Genomic DNA, 19907 nt, shown 5'->3' on the forward strand with positions numbered 1-19907 from the left:
GTGGAAATCATGTTAAAATGAGTGCGAGTGGAGTGTACTGGGCCGCTCCGACGTCTCTCGACTTCCGAAAGGTGAGAGCGAGGCTGAGGTCCCAGCTCAGATGTTAACTCCTCCCCCCGCCCCCACCCCTGGGGCCCCAGCCAGCTTTCTCACTGCCATGGAAACATGTCTTTGCTGCAGACAGCCTTCCAAGGCTGGAGCCAAGCCTTCAGCTTCCTATCCCTCGAGGTGCTTGCACACACCCCCACTCACCTTGTCCAGGGCAGGTTCTGATTCAAGAGGCCAGACTGCCCAGTTACCAACAGCCAACAGCACGCACCCTTCACAAACAGGCCTAGGGTCCAATTTTCTGTTCCCGTTGGTGGCTCCTTTCCTTTCCTGGGAGGCCAGGTGGCTGCCGCCTTGCCTGAGCTGCGCAGGCCTGGCTCCTGGCCGCATTCACCACCTAGTACCCGCCCCCCCCCTCGGGGGGTGGGGGGAATCAGCCAACCTCTCATCCTCCTGGGCTCAAAACGGTGGGGCTTGAGGACCTCGTTTTGCAAAGTGGTTGTGAGGATTCCAGAGAGTGTACATGACGCTCCCAACAGGGTAGATGTGGGATTGTTACCCGTGCCTCTTTCCCTCCAGGAACGTCAGGAATGCCTCTTACTGACCGTCACCTTAAAGGTGTAAATGCCTTAAACTCGGGTTAGATGCCCCTGAGGTCACATCCCACGGTTACCCAGAGGGGTGTTACATGGCAAGAGTCCTGCTTCGATGGACCGCGGGACCTGTTCCACCTGCTGAAATGCTGGACTCGACCTCTCTTCCGCCGGGTGACTTTCTCCATCCTCACGTCTTAGGCTAGTAAGCATGGCTGGCTCAGAGAAGTCTCCTCCGCTGTCTCAGCAGCCCCACCTCTCCGCGCACCCCACTTCTGTGCAGCCCCCCCCACCTCTTGGAGCACCAAGCACAATTCTAATGCTTTCTTTGACACAGAATTTGAGGGGCGCCTCAGTTGCCGCTGCATCCACAGGGCTCGGCACAGTGTCCGCCACATGACAAGTGCTTGTTACGTACTCTTGAAATAACGACCTTGAAAAGCCAGTACATGACTTAACGTGTTTCCCGGATGTAGGAACTACGTTACAGTACAGAGAGGTGACCCGCCTGGGGTCTAGTCTCCAACCATGGAAAGACAAGGGGTCCCGCTGAACTCGCATGCCTCAGGCAAGGACGGCAGGCTCCCTGTGGTGGCCTAAGATACTCCTTCCCACGTCCACTGGGGGAGACATTGCTCACCCCAGGTGCTCAAGTCTTTGTTGCTTGCCTTTGTTCTCCCTCAAGGAAATTTGTCTTCATCCTCAGACCTCTTTGACAAGCGCAGGTAAAGGATAAATGGGCTTTACTGAAGTGACCACAGGGGAGAGCCCCCCCGCTCCCCAGCATCCACCAACACCCGCACCTCCTCCCCGCTTCGAAATTTATGTCATTCTCTTTGGGTCTGTATCCTTCCAAGTGACCATCTGCATGACTAAGTCGTCCCATTTCTGTCGCCACCTCTCTTCCCCCCAGTTGCATATCTGCTTCTCCGGAAGACAAGCCTTGCCTCAGGTCTCATTCGCTCGGTGGCATAGGCCGCTTGTACACAAACTACACATTCCGAGTCAGAGGACGACCAGTCCCCCACAAGAAGAGGGGTGATATTCTGAGTGAACAAAACAATATTCACTACAGCCTCGCTAAACTAGAAAATAAAAAGAAAAAAAAATCACATTCTTCTTATACAGCATTAGCTCTTTTTCACACTTTGCCTTTTACCCTTTCAGATGTTTTTCCTATGTGAATGTGTGTATATAAATATTTACACATTTCCATATATATGTGTGCACATACATGAGGGTTATATTGTATATTCTGTTTTCAAACCTGATTCTTTTATTTAGCTTATTTTGAAAATCTTTTTTATATCAACGGAATATTTATATCGTACTGTTCTTTCATGGATATATAACACTCTAGTGTATGGATATATTATTTAAATTTCCTATTCCTTATTCCTTACTGAATTCCTTCGTTCTTATTCACTTATAAAACCGCTGATACTTTTCATTAAATAGGGGATGACTTTGAAAGCCAGGCAAAGAGGTTTGGCATTGATTTGGTTGGGACTAAAAACCAACACTTGAGCTTCACACTAGGAGTCACTGGCACGCTCTACTCAAGCACTCCCCAGTCGACTTTTCTATGCCATTAAATGGGTCTTTTCCTACCAACTAAGGAAGATTCCAACCTAAAGCGGAGTTCTACTGCTCACATGCTACTTCCTCTAAGATGCAGGGGGGTGGGTTGGGGTGGGGGGGCGGGGCAGGCAGCAGGAGCTCAGAGTGGGGGACTGCTCAGGGCTCATGCTGGCTGGCCACTAGAAAAGACAGCTGCCCGGCTCAGTCTCACCCAGTCCTCAGGGCACCCACACCAGCAGCTGAACTCCATCCTGGGCCCTCAGTCATTGGTAAGGATCCTTAGACCCAAGGGAAACAGGATTTTCAGGAACTATAGGAGGGATTTTGAAATATTTTGATGCTCTCTGGGAACAGAAGTCCCTTTAGCCCAGGAGTCTTTGTCAGACTCCTAGTGTAGGGAAGTCGAGACAGTGGCACATTCTTTAATGGGAGACACATGACATGAAATGTGTCTTAGGCAAACAAATCTGGTTTCCGGTGAAGTACTGTGTGGAGGTATACAGCCTGGTGGTGAGGGTTGATGAGCTGTAGTAGGCAGAAGTCCAAGACGGTCCCCAAGAGTCTCAGCCCCTGCGGCACAGGCCTGCTACCCTCCCATTCCCTGGAGTGTGAGCCCGACCCTGAAGGAGACAAGATGTCACTCCCATGATCAGGTTACTCATCCATCGACTTGCTGTTAATAAAAAGGAAGATTATCCAGGGTGGGCCTAACCTAATCAAGAGCTCTCGCAGGAGGGACTGGGCTTGCAGAAAGAGAGTCTCCTGCAGGCTTTGAAGGAGCAGGTGGCCCTTGAGCATGCCAGACGGGACCACAGCCCCAGCTGACACCTGGATTTCAGGAGCCAAGTCTTCTCTATCCTTCACCTTCTTCCCGGTGTCTCATTCTGGGATTGGTTCCCACATAGCGAATCCTCAGGAAATGTTCACGAAGCAGATGTGTGATGGCACGTGTCTATGAAAGGGAGCGCCAAAGCAATGCTTGGGAGGACCCAGATCATTCTGCATCCTTCCATCCTAACCGCCCCAAAGCCTCTGAACAAACCCCAAGGGCTTCAGGCTGCCAGGCAAGAGGCAGTCATGTCACTGTGAATAAGATCCCAACACTTGGCAAATCATTTTACCTCCCCAGCCCTGTTTGAGAGGCTAGATCAGGCCATCACTTAGCTTCCTTCATTCGAGAGCTCACAGATATGTGGCCCCGGGCAACCAGTGGGCCCATTTTCTGCTCTGACAGTCCCCCGTATCACACCCACACGCCCCCAGGTGCCCTGTGAGCTGAAGTCCAGCGGGAACACCGGACATCTGCAGCCAGGGCCCGGGTCACTGTGCGGCAGCCTTGCATCCCTACCTCTCTCCTCCACGCTCTCTGGGTCTGACAGCTCCCTCCCCTGGCCTCTGCCTTCCTGAAGCCCATTTCCTTACAGGGCTTCCTGCAGCTCAGCCCTTGGCCTGGTGCCTGTTACTTTTGTTGCTAAATGAGGATATTTGAGCAAATTTCTTGAGCTCCCCTGGCCTTCCTTCTCAGAGACATTCCAACCCAAGTTGTCTTTTAGCAAAGTCAGAGCTGCAGCCCTGTCACCAGGCTGTCCCAGGAGGTTGAAGCCCCAGGCTGGGCCCTTGCTTGGAGGTGGGCAGCTGGGACACTGGGGGAGGTCACACCATGTGCTAGAAATTTCTGTGCCTTTGTAAACCACTTGGAGCTTGAGCAGGTCTGCGAGACAAAGAGCCAAATAGCAGCCACCTCATCCCAAAGACTGAGACATAGTGTTCCTCTCACATCCTTCCAGGAAAAGAAAAATGCTCCGCGAGCCATGCACTTTCTAGGACCAAAGATGTCTCCGTGAGCACAGGCAGGAGGAGGAGGAGGAGGAGCAGCAGGGAGTCTTTTCTGCTGCCTGCCCTGCGCTCTCAGTTCTTGGCTTGGCCGGGGCTAGGCAAGGGCCCAGGGAGCACACTCTGCTTGGAAATAATTTGCAACAACTCCCCTGAGTTCTGGAGGTTATTTGTGGAGGGGAAGGCAAAGGAAAGAAGAGAAAACACTTCAAACCCAGACCTCATTGCATACTGTGGGTCCCTGAATCCCGTTCTGACCAAATGGCTCTGGTTTCTGCCTCCAGCGTCCTTGAGATAAGAGAACTTTGGAAGAAGGCAGACTTGAAGCTCTGACGAGAAACTGGCAGGCAGACACCTGGGTCCTGGCCTCTGCCCCAATCCCCTTACCCACAGGCCTGGGCTACCAGTCACAGCCAACCTGAGGAAGCTCCAGAAGGCCACTGAACAATCCTGGGGTCCTTGGGCCGGTAGCGTCTGACTGCAGGCCGGGGTGAGGGGGAGGAAAGGTCCACAAGGAAGCATCATGGTCGTGTCCTCATGGTAGGACCACGGCAAGTCGCCCAGTCTTTCTGGCCAGCTTCTGTCTTCCCGAGCCAAACAGGCCATGCACATCTGCTCTGGCAGTCATCAAAGGAGGGCTGATATTAAGCTTAAACATATGAACGTGGGGCTGGAGCCTAATGACTCACAAGGGCTATCCCAGAAGCCAGTCCGTGTGGTCGCCTGAATATAGCCTCGTGGAACTTCCGAACCATAGCCTGTCACTTCCACTAAGAACCTGCCAGCGTTAAGTGCCTTCAGACCTTGTACTTCACGGCCTCACTGGGCTGAGGCAGGGCCCTTCTACTTGCCTTCTTTGCTTCGTGTGTGCTGAGGAAATACCCAGTGACGATGCAGCTGAGTGACCCACGCTCTCCATCTTGGGAAAAAGCCACTTGGGAGTGGGCGGAAGCACCACAAATCCCTTGTTTGGGATTCTGATGTTGATGCCTTTCCTGCCTTTGATCACACAGGCTCATCACACAGCCTGATCAGCAAAGGGTCCCGGCTGGTGCCAGGCACAGCCCAACCCCACCTCCATCCTCAGGGGCAACTACTGTGTGTCGGCTGGACTGGGCCAGAGCTGCAAGAGGGCCATAAAGGGAACAGGGAGCGGCTAATGCTTTGTCCAGACGTCTCCTAAAAGATTGATGTCTTTCTACTTGGAGCTGCCTTTATTTTTCCCCAGCAGCTGGGCCGCTGCAGGCTGCCCCTGGCGCTTCCCTACCAAAGAAGAGCGGCCTTCTGGGGCAGGGGGTTGGCTGTCAGAGCTGAGAGGGGTTGCGAGCCGCTCCTACTCCCAATTCCTCTTCCTTTGGGAACTCGCAGTGCTAAAAACAAGCTTTCTGAGAACCATATTTTTCTGGGTTAAAGGTGAAAAATGCAGCATTTCCTCCAAGTGCAAAGCGCTGGGCCTGCCAGCTCTGGGCACATTTCCGAGATCCTTCCTCCCACTCAGGGAGGAGGCAGCTCGCTTGCAAGGGGGAGAAGCGATGAGGCGGGTGGCGAGGGGAAGGCGAGGAGGGAAGTGGGAAGGAAAGCACCCGTTACTCTGAAACCCGGGTGGCTCGCGTCCGGGAGCCTGAGGCCTGTTTGTGTTGGCGCAGGCCCGGAGGCTGGAACGGGCCTGGGGCCGGAAATGAAGAGCAAGCAAGAGGGTGGGAGAGCAGGGCAGCCATTCAGAGTGTTGCCCGACGGCCCGGGGTCGTCAAGCTGCCACTCATGGGCTTCTGGGACAGTGTGGGGACAGAGAAGACCCCACAGACCTTCCTGAGAGAAATCCTGCAACCGGGCTTGGAGGAACCGTGCGGTTGAGAGAGTCAGTTTTGGTAGGAATGGCAAGGACGCCCCTGTCCTCCCCGCCCGTCCGCCCCCCAGCCATCCTTGCTTAGGGCACATGGAAGTGTGGGGGATTTTCTCAGATCCTGACCAGGGTACAAACGGTGGTTTTCAGGAACCCGGGCTTCACGATAGCCCTGGCGGGCAGGACAGGGATGCCGTTAACCTCCAAGCTCCCTAGCTACTCAAACCTCTCTCAGGAGCCCAGGGCCCAGGCAGCTTTTTCAGGATTCTCTCAACAGAGCCGCTACCCAAAAGCTAGGGCACAAATCCTGTTCCCCTCCTAGATCCCCCTCCTCAGAGTAATAGCATAAGTGTCAGGCAACGGGTAGCAAAAGGAGGGGGCACAGAGCACAGCAGGTGTGGAGGAGGGACGGATGCTGCTCCGTGGGCCCCGTCTGGCCGGGCGGCCACTGACAACTTCACAGACCTCATCCCCGCTCCCAGGAGGACTGTGGCCGGGGGGGGGGGCCATGGCCCCGCACCACACGCCCTCTCTCAACAGCCTATGTGAGGGACGGATGGCATTAAGGGCCCAGATCTCGTACCCTGGCTGTGTCTGGCCCTTTGCTGGGTGACTTTCTCTCCACCGCAGAGGTGCAGTCTGTTTCCTCATCTCTTCGGTCGATGGACTTTGACTAATAGGATGTGGCAGAAGGGACATGCACAGTTCCCAGACGTAGGCTGTCGAAGGCCTTACACCTTTACTTGAGTGTCTTTGCCTTCCTCTCTAGTGACAAGGGCATACCAGCCTATCCTCTGGGCCCGCGAGGAGGAGAGCCACACGGAGGAGACTCGAGTCACCTCACCGCCCCAGCCAAGGCCATCCTAAATGAGCCAACTGCCACACATGTGAACGGGTCCAGCTGAGACCCAAAGAACCACCTGGTCAAGCCTCAGAATGCCGTCTGTATCCCCACAACCACCTCCCCTACAAATACATCCCGTCTCCCCTGGGTTTTGTCCACCGAGAGGGTGAAAGAGCCCTGCTCCTGGCTTGGGATATACTTACCATGTTCTCTGACCCTGAGCACCCAGGTGATCCGCTCCTCTGGTGTCACCCTACTCTGCTGCCCTCTTGTCAGCAGGATCTCCCCTGCCCTCAGCCCACCATGGGGTCACCCTTTCTAACCCCTTCTGCATCCCACCCAGGGGGGAAGGTGGCCCACAATTCTCATCAGCTTCAACACACACTCCCAGGCCCTTGTCCCTGAGTCACTGCATTTTTGTCCAGGTAACACCTGCAGGGAACGGTGGCTCATCTACAACCTAACTCTCCTGGCTTCAGCTCAGCTGCATATTTTGCTAAAATCACAGTGTTTTATTTGTTTGGGGGTGTTTTTTGGGTGGGTTCTTGTTTTGTCTTGTTTTGTTTTTTGGCTGGAGGCAATGGATTGAAACTATGCTATGAAGGCAACCCCACTCTCTCTGGGGAAGCACGGCTGCTAGCAGTCTCCAAGGAAGAGGGGTGGAGCTGAGGGTGTTTGGGAGCCGGCAAAACCCACTTTCTAAGACACCCTGACGCAGAACCTTCTGATCGATTACCTGAAGGGGACAGAGAATACAGACATGTTGGATTAAGGAATGTAATATGCTGGGCTGAGGAAACAGCGTAAAAAGATTGTGCAAAGACATAAAAGTCCATGAAAAGTTCAGGAAACCGTGTACGCTAGAAATGGAAGGATACAGGGATACATATAACAATATGATAATTCTGTATTTTCTAAGCTGGACGCTAGCAGGAAGAGTGTGCAGTTCATTAAGCTAGGGAACAAAACAGACAAAAAAGACAAAAAAGACAAAAAACAGCCCCCTTTCTCCCACGTGGCTTTCCTGTAAACTGCACTCCCCAGCTGACACCCAGAAGAACAAAGGTATTACCGGGGCTGCCACTGCTACAGTCCCTGTCCCCACTCCCATCGCTGCTGTTATTCCTCCCAGAGGGAGGGTCCTGGTCCTCGGAGGCCCCAAAGGCAGGAAGTAGAAGGCTGAAGCTCGAGGGGAATGTCTCTAGTTCACTTACTCAGTTTTCAGAATTTTCAAAGTGCTTACCACCGTGCTTCACCCAAAGCTCAAAGTCTCCGCTGAACACAGGCTGCACACGCCAGAGTCACGTCATGACAAATTATAGGCTCGTACGTGATTCAGATCCTATTTCCCTCCTCTTTGGGGACAGTGTTCATCTCACCTTTCCCTTAGCAAGTCCCGTCCTGGGATCTGCCAGTGAGCCAGCTGTCTGCCGGGTCCCCGCCAAGGAGGCAGAGGAAGCACCCCACTTCTCCAGTTCTTGCCCAGACGCTCAGACCATGCTGAGGGCACCCCCTGCCCCAGAACAGCCTTATAATCACCCACTGTGAGACTCTACTTTCAGGGATCGTGTCTACAGCTCATGAACTAATTGTATCGGTGTCCATTTGCGGACGTGACTTCTGCAAGCATCAGCAACACCTCCCCCAAATGAGTAAAAGACGGAACGCATGAGCTCTAGCCTTCTCCATCTCCTTTATTCAGATTCACTACAGACGTTCCCCCTCTCCTAAAGCAAATATGACAGTGAGCCTCCTCCGTAACACATGTCCCTGTTAATCTGCTTATGTGGGAAGCTTCATGTTCATCTCCTTGAGCCATCAACATTTACTGCAAGAGAAGAGTCAGCTTCCCTAAGCTGCCCGCCCCGAGATAACTACCCCACTCCGGAGGATGCCATGAAGGGCCCAAACAAGTCTTTTCTGGGGGAAGATTTTTAGGAAGTGTGCAAAGAATTCAGGGTTGTCCACACAAACTTGCAAAAGTATACTGTGTGGACAATCTGCAGCTATAAAAATATACACATACAAAAAGACATCTACAAAATCATGGTGCCTGTTTTCTTCGATTTGCATTATAAAAAGTAGAGAGTTTTCATTAAAGGTAAACTTTGGTGGGGGCAGCGTTCTGTGACTCCATGCCTAGTCTCCCCTCCTCCTGATTTTCATGGAATAGTCAGAGCGTACTGAACCAGCCACTGAGGAGTGGAAGGGATTAATCCTAAATAATTCATGGGCCAAGGTGAGAAATTCAAGGTTCAAGGTCAAATAGTCATTCTGCTGTCAGTAAAAGTGTCATGAGTCAGGGAAGGAGGGAAGTATTTTAATACTGCCCTTTGGGTCTCTATTTTTTTTTTCTTTCTTTCTTTTTTTATTCACCATGAATCACAACACAGTCACTGAGCTACAGCAGATAGGCTCTGGAATTTGCATTGATGTGTGATCTCTGGCAGCCCCTGCACATTCAATGGACAAAGTTCGACGCTTCCTACACAGAGTATTCCGTTAGGTTTGGCCCACAGAGTGTCAGCAGGAAAGGCCACACAGGGACTCCTGTCTTGGTTCTAGTTTCTCATCAGGGGGTACTTTCTCCTTGATGGGAAGAAACACACCTGGCCGCCGTGCCTCCGTGTGCGGCAGCAGGCAGGCTCGCGGGGCCCCGGGGATTCTCAGCAGAGAAGGCCGTGTCCCTTGGGCAAGCCCAGCTGGGCTTACTTGGCTCCACAGGTGTTGATGTTTTTCCCATCCACGGCATCTTCCACGAGGGAAATGTGGTAATCGGTGGACAGGGTGAAATGAGAAATACAGCCCACAAGGCCTCGCATATATTGCCTGTTAGTGTGCAGAGCGATTTCCTTCATTCCACCTGCCAGGAAGCAAGAGGGAGACGGGGTGAGCCGGAGGGGAGCAGGTCTCGTTAGGACACTTGAGTCTTCATTGACCAAGGTGTCCCTCGGCTGACAGGATGGGTGAGGGCTGTGAGCCCCTCCAACTGCTCAGTGCAGAGCATCTGTCTGATTAATAGTAACCCTTGAAGGAACAGATGGACTTGTATCGACCTGACACACAACCAGAGGCTATAAATACCCACCTCATGTGTGACTGCTGACCCAACTGACCACTTAAAATCAAACAGTGCCTGAGAAATTTTGAAATGTTGTATAAAGTCAACAGAAGGCAGCAGATAGTTAAATGATGTCATCTTAACCCAAAAGAAATACACTGATATTGAAAGCTTTCAATTAAGTTCACTTTTAGGAAATATCATTTGGATAGAGATCTATTTTCGTGTTTATGTGTCTGCAGTAGTGGTTTCTAAACTATTTACAGAAATACTACTCATTCTAATTTTGAGAGGGGACAAGAAAGATCCTCCTTCCTCAGAGGGAACTGTCGGAGCTATATTAGGCAGGTTTTTGTTCTATAAACAAGAAAAGCATGGTTTTCCTGGTGGATCAGTCCAAAGCACAAAAGCATCTAAGTGCCTCCTGCCCCCTCAGCCATGAGTCAGAAGTTCAGAAAATGGAACAACAGACTATATGGCAAGCTTCCCAATTTCTAAGTATTTTGATCTGGTGAAGTGCACCTCTTTGGGGGAATCCCACCATGACAAATGGAGGCCTAACAAGAAGACACTGGCATAATTTAGATTTGGTCAAAGGTCACTTACCCACATACAGAGCTCCACTGATGTTGAGCTGCCTCATCGTGCCAGGTGATTTGCCTGTTCTGGCCCCATAGTCATCCACAGTTATCTTTCCGGATTGGCCATCCCTGTAGAGACCACCAGTTTTGGAGCTTAATTCAATTATGCATTCATTTTAATAAAACTGTATTCAAGTACCTACTCTGTGCCTGGCACTATGCTAAATGACGGAGGCACAAAAATGAAAAAGAAAAAATTCCTGGCCCTCAGGAATTTATGGTTTCCTGAGGCAAACAAAAAAATTCAAATTGTACATGAAAACACCGTGTCACCGCTCTGCAGCAGAGGAATGCCAGGATGCCGCAGAGCACAGGAGGAGAGGGGGTCAGGGAAAGCTTCAAGGGACACTCCGTCTGAGATGAGCTCTGGAGGCTGGGTAGGTCAGGTGAAGGAGGAGGGTAATGCAAACAGGGAGTGGCAATGCTAAAGAGAGAAAAGACAGGGGGCTGGCACAGGCTGGGCACAGAGAACTCTGGAAGTGGGAGGAGAGTGGCCAGAAGCATTTCTCCTGAAGGGAGCCAGAGAAGAACAGAACTATAAGGGGAGGTGTGGAAGGGACACGGGGACCCGTGGCGAGTTCTAACAGTATTCTAAGCAAAATGGAAAGCCAATGAAGCAGGTAGAGGATTACTCTGGGGGAGGACAAAGAATGGCTGAGAAGTTTCTAAAGGGCCCAGAGAGTCATCCAAAAGCGACTCTGGGGACAGTGGAGTGGAGGTGTTCATCTGTGGCAAGGGCTTCGCCTTTTTCTATGCTGGTTCCCAAAACTATCTGGTCCCAGGGACCTTCTTCAAAAAACCACCTGTTTGTACAGATCTTGGAGGACTGTACCAACCCAGGCTGCACTTTTTTTTTAGGAGTTCCTTATTGATCTTCTAATCTTTTTTTTACAGCAAACTGTTCTTGTTTCTTGGATTACTGGTCTCTCTTATCTCTCTGACAACAGTAATATGTTTTACCATTTATATCATATTTTATCATTTATCATTTTTTCATTCAAGTCTTTGTTTCCTTCAAATTGCTTTGTTATGTTGATTTGTTCTGCTAGCCATCTTTTACATTGGAGATTTTTTCAAATGCCTAGTGATTCCTGACGGCCATTTCATAGTTTCATAGTTTCATTTCATTCATAGTTAAGTGAAGAGAAAAAGCACTGGGGCGCCCGGGTGGCTCAGTTTTAACCATCAGATCATGATCTCAGGGTCGTGAGATCGAGCCCCACTATAGGCTCTATGCTCAGCGGGGAGCTGAGACTCTCTCTCTGCCCCTCCTCCCACTTGTTTCTCTATCTCTCTCTAAAATAAATAAATAAAATCTTTAAAAAAGAAAAAAGCACTAAAAGGCAGATTGGAAGCTCTGTGTGTAGATTCGTTTCTGCTGCCTGGGGCTTCATAGTGCTGGGATCTGGCTCAATCATTTTCTTGGGGGACATCTGAATTTTCTACTTTCCTTATTGTGGGGGATAGCCTGGCTCCCAGCATTCTGGAATCTCACTGGGGGAAGAATTATGGGGTTCTTAATATTCAACATATGAGCTTGCACCCAGTCCCCAGCTCTAGTTTATATAGTTTATACAGTACACAGTAGTCCAGTATTTAGTTATGCCTAGTGCCACCAGCTCAGAACCTTATTTCACTTTCTCCAGAGAACTGCCTTTCCTTATTTTCCCATGGGTAGGGAGAGAGCAGTGTGCCAGCTAGATGAGGTGGAAAAGGGGCTTGGGTTCTAACTCCTCAAGTAAATTCAAGGAAAGGTTTTAAAACCAATCATTCCCCTTTTAGTCCCTCCTTCACCTTCCAGAGTTTCCTGGCTCTACTCTTTTTGGGGGGATACAATAATATAAATCCGGTTGGCCAGGCCTCATGTCTTGGTAGCAACTCTTCTAGTAATGAGTTTTAGAGGTAATTCTGTTCTGTCCTCACCCTCGAGATCATACACTGCCTCCCCACTTTGGATATGCTGTTTTAGAATCTCATACCTGAATGCTGTGATGGGCACTGCCTCCAACAGCTTACCTTGCCTGACCAGCCTTTCCCACCCCCCTCACCATTACTCTAAAAAATTCAATTTTTCCCCCCCACTTTATTTCATCTAAGAATTTTTCATTTTTTTGTATCTCTGAAATGAGGCTGTGTCTTATAATCGATGGCATCTTGGGTTTGAGAAAACATGGTATCGACTTCTAAGGTAATAAGGAATGGACAGGAGAGTGGGGTGCAGCAAAGCTACTCCCACCACCGCCTGTATGTGAGCTGAGGAGGAAACTGAGCACGGTAGCCCCAGGGTTCCCAGCCTCACCTCTTGACCTCACCCATGGGCCCCCTGGGAAGGACCACGGTGAATGCTCAGGGAACCTGAACCTCACATTCTATTCAGCTCAACTCCGGGAACCCTCATCTAAAATGGCAAGATTGACATTGTTTTTTTACAGAGCTAAGTTTGGGTCTGCTCTTTGGTTTCTCAGAATATACTGTTAAGAATATGGACAGAGGTAGTAAAACTAATTTTAAAGGACTGATTCACCCGGGGTTAATCAGAAGTCAGGGTAGTGACCTCTGTGAGGGGGGAGATATGTAATTGGGACAGGGTGCACACAGCTTCTAAAGCCCAGGTAATGTAATGTCCAAAAAAAAAAAAAAAAAAAGTGGGTGAGATGTAAAGCATTCCTCAAAGTCCACAGGCCCTGAAATCTTATCCCACTAGAAAGATCTAGATCTCACAAGATAGCAAGGCCCTCTTCCAGTTTAGTCATCAAAAAGTTCTTTCTCTGGGAGGTCTCTGTTGAGTGCATACTTGGGAGGTCAGGCCCTCTGGCCTGTCAGTGTTAGGGAAAAGCAAGGGGGACCTTAGTAACAAAACACGCTGAATGACCCAGGTCAGAAGCAGTAGGATGCCAGGCAAGGTTGGGGAGCAGGACTTTGGGGCCACAGGCACGCGGACAGCACATCTAGCTCTTGCTGAGCTCCAGCTCTGTCTCACCCTGTGGTGGGGACTCACCGAACAGCCTTGACTCGGTGCCACCGACCATCACTGAAGGACCCATTAACCATGATGGACGCCACGCCACTGCCCAGGTTATAGCTAACGGCACGAGAGAAGAAGCAGACAGAATCAAGTGAAATACAGACAGGCAGGCAGCCATGAACAATTCCCACTGCAAAAATTCCTTGGAACTCAGAATGTACTTTCCTTAAAACAAAATACAACAATGTTATAAAAAGCATTAGGCTTCCAGGCTAGGCCATGAATGAACCCCAACTCCCCAAAAAGTTTTTTTTTTTCATAAAATTCTAATCGTAGTAAAATATACGTAACATAAAATTTACCAATTTAAGTGTTTTCAAGGGTTAGTTGGGTAGTGTTGAGTACATTCACATTGCTGTGCAAGCCATGTCCAAAACTCATTTTATCTTGCAAAACTGAAGCTCTGCACCCCTGAAATTACCACTCACCACCCACCAGCTCCCTGGCCTCTCACCGTTCTGCTTTTCTGTCTCTGTGACTTTGACTATTCTCGATAACCTCATACAAGTAGGATCATGCAGTATTTGTCTCTTTGTGAATGGCTTCTTGCATTTAGCATAACATCCTCGAGGTGTTTGTTGGTTGGTTTTGGCCCCATGTACAGAAGCATCAGTCCTATAGTATCAGGAACAAGGAGGGCTTCATCATTTGTAATGTGTTTACTAGGTCGAATATTGTCTCCCCCAAACCTCAGAATGTGACCTTATTTAGAAAGAGGGTCTTGGCGGATGTAATTAGTTAAGATGAAGTCATCCTGGGTTAGCGCGGCTCTAAATCCAGTATGTCCTCATAAAAAAGGGGAAATCTTTGGACACGGGGACAGAGACAGGTAGGAAAAAATGTGACACGAAGATGCAGGCAGAGATTGGAACGGTGCATCTATGAGCCAAGAAACACCAAGAACTGCCAGCAACCACCACCACCTGGGGGGAAAGGATAGAACATTCTCCCTCAGAGCCCCCCGGAGGAACCAACCCTGCCAACACCCGTGTGCCGGACTTCTCTCCTCCAGAACCGTGAGAGAATACATTTATATTGTTTTAAGTCACCCAATTTGTGGTAATTTGTTATTGCAGCTCTCAGAAACTCATACATGTGTTTTCACTTTCTGAAAAACAAAACAAAACAGAACATGGCAGAGTGGGCTAAGCCCCAAAGAGATCAGGAGGATCTGCCTAAAATCCCAAAGCTTACAGATAGGATTTAACTTGGTGTCTGATCTGCTCCTCCATCCCCATTTTACTCTGATATCTGGCCCTCTCAGTAGCTTTGTATTTTCTATTTCAGTTTCCAGATACCCTTATACCCTACAGGTCTCAGAAGATGTGCACATATTGTTTACCAAAGAGAAATATCCCTCTCAGTCCAGGGCTCATTTAATAATTCTAGTTTAATTCAATTCAACAAATATTTCGTGAGTGACTACTCCAGGCAGGGCACTGGGCCAACTGCCTAGACCTCCCCTCGATAATGTAATAAAGCCTAATGTAATCACGCTTTTCAAAGAAAATGTGTTCCACCAGGGCACCTCTCCTCAGCTTATAAGAGGACATGTCTCTCTGTGACTTCACTGGCCAAGAAATAGGAATGTTGAAAGGAAACGTGGATTAGTAACTGAGCTCTTGCATGCACTCACTCTGAGAAAAGAGCAAGAGCAAGCACTTGGCTTTCCCCAGGGAAAGCACGATGGGCCATTTCTGTAATCACGGAAGCTCCAAGAAGTCCCCCAGCCCATTGACACCGAACCAAGCACACAACTTGGGTGACCTGATGAGCTGAGAGACATAGCTGTCGCTCTGATCCTGAAAAGTTTATGGCTTCTTTTTTTTTTTTTTAAAGATTTTTTATTTATTCATGAGAGATGGAGAGAGAGAGGGAGAGAGAGAGAGAGAGAGAGAGAGAGAGAGAGAAGCAGAGGGAGAAGCAGGCTCCCAAGGAGCAGGGAGCCCGATGCGGGACTCGATCCCAGGACCTTGGGATCATGACCTGAGCCGAAGGCAGACGCTTAACCATCTGAGCCACCCAGGTGCCCAAGTTTATGGCTTCTTAATGAATTTTCCCACTGCCAGTGTCTCCTTGTAAGAAGCAGCCTGGAGGTGGGATTTTCAGATTTCATTATTTAGTGGCCAAATGACTTTTTGAAGGAATGAATGAGGATGAAGCAGGGCTGAGAGCTGGTTGGCAGAAACTGAGCCGAATCACCAGATGTAGCTTTAATGAAAGGCAGCGAGGGGTAACAGAAAGAGTGTGGGCACTTGGATTGGACTAGCCTGCCTTGATTCCCAGTCTTGCCAATGACTAGCTCTGTGACTTTGGCGATTAGCCTGATCTCTCTGAGACTGTTTCCTCCTCTGTGAAATGGGGGAACTAATACCTTCCCTAAAGGACTGTAGGGAATATTACATAAAAGACCATGGTACATAGTAAGATCCAAACAAATAACCCCACCATCCCCAATACACGCAGTCTTTAATGCAGCTCATATCTGAGGTTGACAATATATCTGGAGGAACCAGTAGTAAGTAGAAAGTTGCCACCAAGAGTTAAACTCATCAAGCCTCTCCTGGAAGAGTAGTCATGTGTGAGAGTGAACCAACAGGCTGTAAATATGTAACGAAAAAGGTCAGGAACACCCAGATCTCAGAATCAAGGTGACTTGGGGATAATCTCAGGGAGGCTAGGCTGGAACGTGATTGTAATCCAGTGAATGGAAACCTTCAGCTGCGTTTGGACAAAAGACGGGCTTTCTTCTTCTGTTCTCCAACCTGATAACGCTCCTATTCATGCAAAGAGCCAGAACGTGCTCAAGGGAGTCAACAGTGAACCCAGCAGCCAGGACTCCAGTCTCATTGGGAGGTGGTAGTTGGGGAGGCAGCTCGGTTGGCCTCTCCACTGCCTGACTCTCCCACACACGCAACCGCTCTAACCCACCCTCCAACTAACCAGCTGCCTCCCCAGGTACCCTGTTGTTGTTGTTGTTGTTTACAATAATAAAGGACCAAGAATAATGGTTACCTGCTTTGGGAGAGGGCATGGGGGAGCCCTCTGGGGTGTGGGAAATGTTCTCTATCTTGTTCTGGATGGTGGTTACACAGGTGTCTATGTGTTTAAAAATTTTTCAAAGTCATCAAGCTGTACACTTAACATTTGTGCACTTCATGGAAGTTACACCTCAGTTTAAAAAGAAAAGGTAGAAACATATGAATGAATGAAGCAATGAACAGACGAATGCATGTCTGGCTTCTCTAGCAAGGCCTTGTGAATCTGGTTAGTGGGACTTGGTTATTCTGCTCCAAATTTACCTGCTCAACTTGCTGTGCCCGGGGAGCTATGAGGCTGATCACCGAGGTGGGCCGCCAGGAAGAGCCACCAGGTGAGGCCTTTTGGAAACCACATGGCTGCCTCCATGCAGTGACCCCCCCCCTCACTTAGTCATACCCCCTTTGAACTGCCACACAGGGCATTTTGCTAATGTCAGATCTCTTCCTCTTCTCTGTTGCATGAAAATGTTATCAAGGTCACATGGAAAGAGTGGGAAAGCCTATCAATCAGGTGGTTTTCACAAACCCGTTCACTGGGCTTTATGCCCCATACACAATCATAAAACATAATGAAACAAAACCACCAAAAACTATACTCTTAGCCGAACACTTTGATTCCCTTTCTTCTACTTAATCTTGTACATAGAAACCCAGAAAACATGTGCTCCAAGATAATAATTTTAATAATCTGTACCACTAACAGCTAGATAGGCCAGACCCTGCACTAAGCCCTTCACGTGAATTAACGCATTCAGTCTTCAGTCCTCAGGACTGTTTGCTTCTGCCTTCTACAGAGAGGGAGGGTAACTTGCCCAAGGTCACGTGGCCACATGTCTGACTCTGAAGCCCAAGCAGTTGACCATTTCAGACCCTGCTTCTTAGGGTGCAGTTCCTGATCGTTTCCAATCGGATTCTGCCCCCCACAAGGCCCTGGGCCATCAGAATCTCTGGGTGGTGGTCCCAGGAATCCACCTCTGAGACCAGCCCCCCACCCCCACCCCACTGACTCTGTACGATGACATTTTCAAACCACTGGCCTGCACTCTAATTCCTTTCCATGCCCAGCCTCCTGCAGTGCTTCCTACATCTGTGCTGGGTGAATGGATGTGCAAAGTGACTACCCAGAGGAAGGAAGGGAGGCTGAGGCAGTGACGTTGCAGCTCCAGGCCCAGGGACAGGTGGGCACAGACGTCCACCTCGGTGGGGGGCCAAGTGGGGCATCCTTCACACAGAACATAGCCACCACTCCAGGCTAAAAGAAACACATCAGGCCCATTTTCAGAATCCGAGGGAGAACTTGCAATAGAAGAAAAATGTCTGGGATGCAGGGGAGCCGTCAGAAGGGTGTCCCAGGGGTGGGGAAAACAGGGGCTGGCCTGAGCCGGGGGGAGCTGTAGGGCGGCGCTGAGCACACTTCCCCTGTCCGGGGCCCGCGGTTTAGGGGGGAAGCTGGGCCTCCCACCCACGGCTGAGCTACTGTTTCAGTTCCCTTTTCTGGGCACAATCAAGTACTTGAGGCCTTGGTGAGGTTAACCACAGGAAAACCACAAGAAAATGGCTTCGCGGCAGCCAGCCTGAAACTGGGGTGTGAAGAGCTCTGTGTTTGACCTCAGGGCCAAGGGGGTAAAGGGAGCTGAGACGGTGCTCCCACCGGCCGGCCTGGAGCCATCAACCACACATTCTCTCCCAAGTCCCCGACGATCGCAGGATGGCGTCCCTCAGCACGCTCTGCTGTTTAGGAGCAAGTGTGATGTTGGACAAGTGACATTTCCTCTCCAAATGCCTTTTATTCAAACTGAAAGGACTTAACATTATTCTACTCTGGCTGTCAATAATCCCTGTGCATGATCCACAGAAGCCCCAAAATTAAATCTTCATCTTCTCCACAGATCAATCATCTTTGTTTTGAGTCCAACCGAGTCCATATCACTTAGTGACTTTGTGCTAGTCACCAGAGGGGGAATTAAAGCAGGAAAAGCCAGAGAAATTACTCCCCCCATAGAGCAGATAGACCATCCAGAGACCAGGCAGGGGTTTCAAACCCTAACGGACACAGAATCACCTGGAGAAACAGTTAAAACAGACTGCTGGGCCCCACCCCTAGAGTTATTCTGGTTCAGGAGGCCAAGGGTGGGGCCTGAGAATTTGCATTTCTAACAAGTTTCCCGTGACAACTGATGCTATTGGTCCAGAGACCATGTTTTGAGAATCATGGGTCTGGACAAGTATTTCTAACCTCAAATGAGGATGTACCACCACAATCTCTACTGAAGCGTCCGCATGTCACACAAGCCAGTGCCTGCCCTGGGGAAACCCAGCTCCCACCCACTGTGGTGAGGGGAAGTGGTCTAGGTCGTCCTTTAGCTACTTCACAGCTATCCATTTGACAAATCTGAGAACAGTCTCAGGTGACTCAAAAGAGGTAAGAACTTCCAGGACTGCCTCATCAGTATCACCCAAGAAGCATTTACAAAAATCCAAATGTTGGGTTGATCTACTGACGTGTGAATCTGGCTTTGCAGGGGGAGACTGGAAGGCAGGCAATCTCCTTCCCAAGGCCGCACAGCTAATAAGGAGCAGAGTTAGAATTTACAGGCAGGTCTCTCGACCTTAGCTGGTCTCATCTGTCTGAGCTAGTTTGAGCTGAGTACTCACATCCATGCTCGGCACTATCAAAGCCCTCTTTCTACTACATCCTAATTTGCAAGTGGGGAGCATACAGCAGCAACATTCTAGAACAGGGGTCAAAAAATGTTCTGTAAGGGGCTAGATGATAAATAATTTAGGCTCTGCCATAGAGTCCCTATTGAAACTACTCAAGTGTGACACCGTAGCATGAAAGAAATCAGATAACATATAAGTGAATGAGTATGGCAGAATTCCAACAAAACTTCATTTACAAAAATGGGTGATGGGCTGGATTTGGCCCTCAGGCTAAAATTTGCCAACTGATGCTCTAGAAGGTGGATGCTGGAAAGAAACACCAGGAGCCTCAGATAAGCCTGGCCCTTCAGGCAACAGTCCATTCCAGCAGACTGGGTGCTGGCTTACTTTGGCATCACTCTGTTTGGCATGACTGGCACTGTCTGAGAAAAATCACAAGGTGATGCTGAAGACAACTGGAGAGTGCTTACCTGAACACCAGGGCTCCATCTCGAAGGCCCAAGGAAATGAAGTCACTGTTGGGTCTCATCGGGCTGTCTCCCCTCCACATCAACAGACCATCTTTGGCAGTTGTCTTAAACCTCATGAATGCATTTGATCTTGATCCGGATACCCTGGGGAAAATACACAAATAATTGTAACAGATCAACCAGTGTCCACCAATGTCCATTCTGAATAGTCCCAGTTTTGTCTGCCCGCCCCGAGGAGCCAGGTGTAAGGGTAGTCTGGCGTT

General features: G+C 49.6%; 1 protein-coding gene across 5 annotated transcripts in view; it reads right to left on the reverse strand.

The window, feature by feature from the left end:
- Positions 1-8416: 8416 nt before the first annotated feature.
- Positions 8417-19907, reverse strand: part of EGFLAM (EGF like, fibronectin type III and laminin G domains) — a 188287-nt gene continuing 176796 nt past the window's right edge. For 4 of the 5 annotated variants that reach the window (XM_073890971.1, XM_025866656.2, XM_073890974.1 and 1 more), the window contains 4 exons: positions 19645-19788; positions 13443-13526; positions 10410-10513; positions 8417-9605 (listed from right to left, as the gene is read on the reverse strand). In XM_073890971.1, the coding sequence (XP_073747072.1) occupies positions 9451-9605; positions 10410-10513; positions 13443-13526; positions 19645-19788 (487 nt within the window). In that variant the 3' untranslated portion in view covers positions 8417-9450. Of the gene's footprint in view, positions 9606-10409; positions 10514-13442; positions 13527-13564; positions 14085-19644; positions 19789-19907 lie in introns of those variants that run through there. The other variant, XM_073890972.1, reaches the window with a different exon arrangement.

The sequence above is a fragment of the Callorhinus ursinus genome, unplaced genomic scaffold (assembly GCF_003265705.2).
Source record: "Callorhinus ursinus isolate GAN/ISIS: 27379988/994484 unplaced genomic scaffold, GSC_fseal_2.0 scaffold3, whole genome shotgun sequence".
Classification (NCBI taxonomy): Eukaryota; Metazoa; Chordata; class Mammalia; order Carnivora; family Otariidae; genus Callorhinus; species Callorhinus ursinus.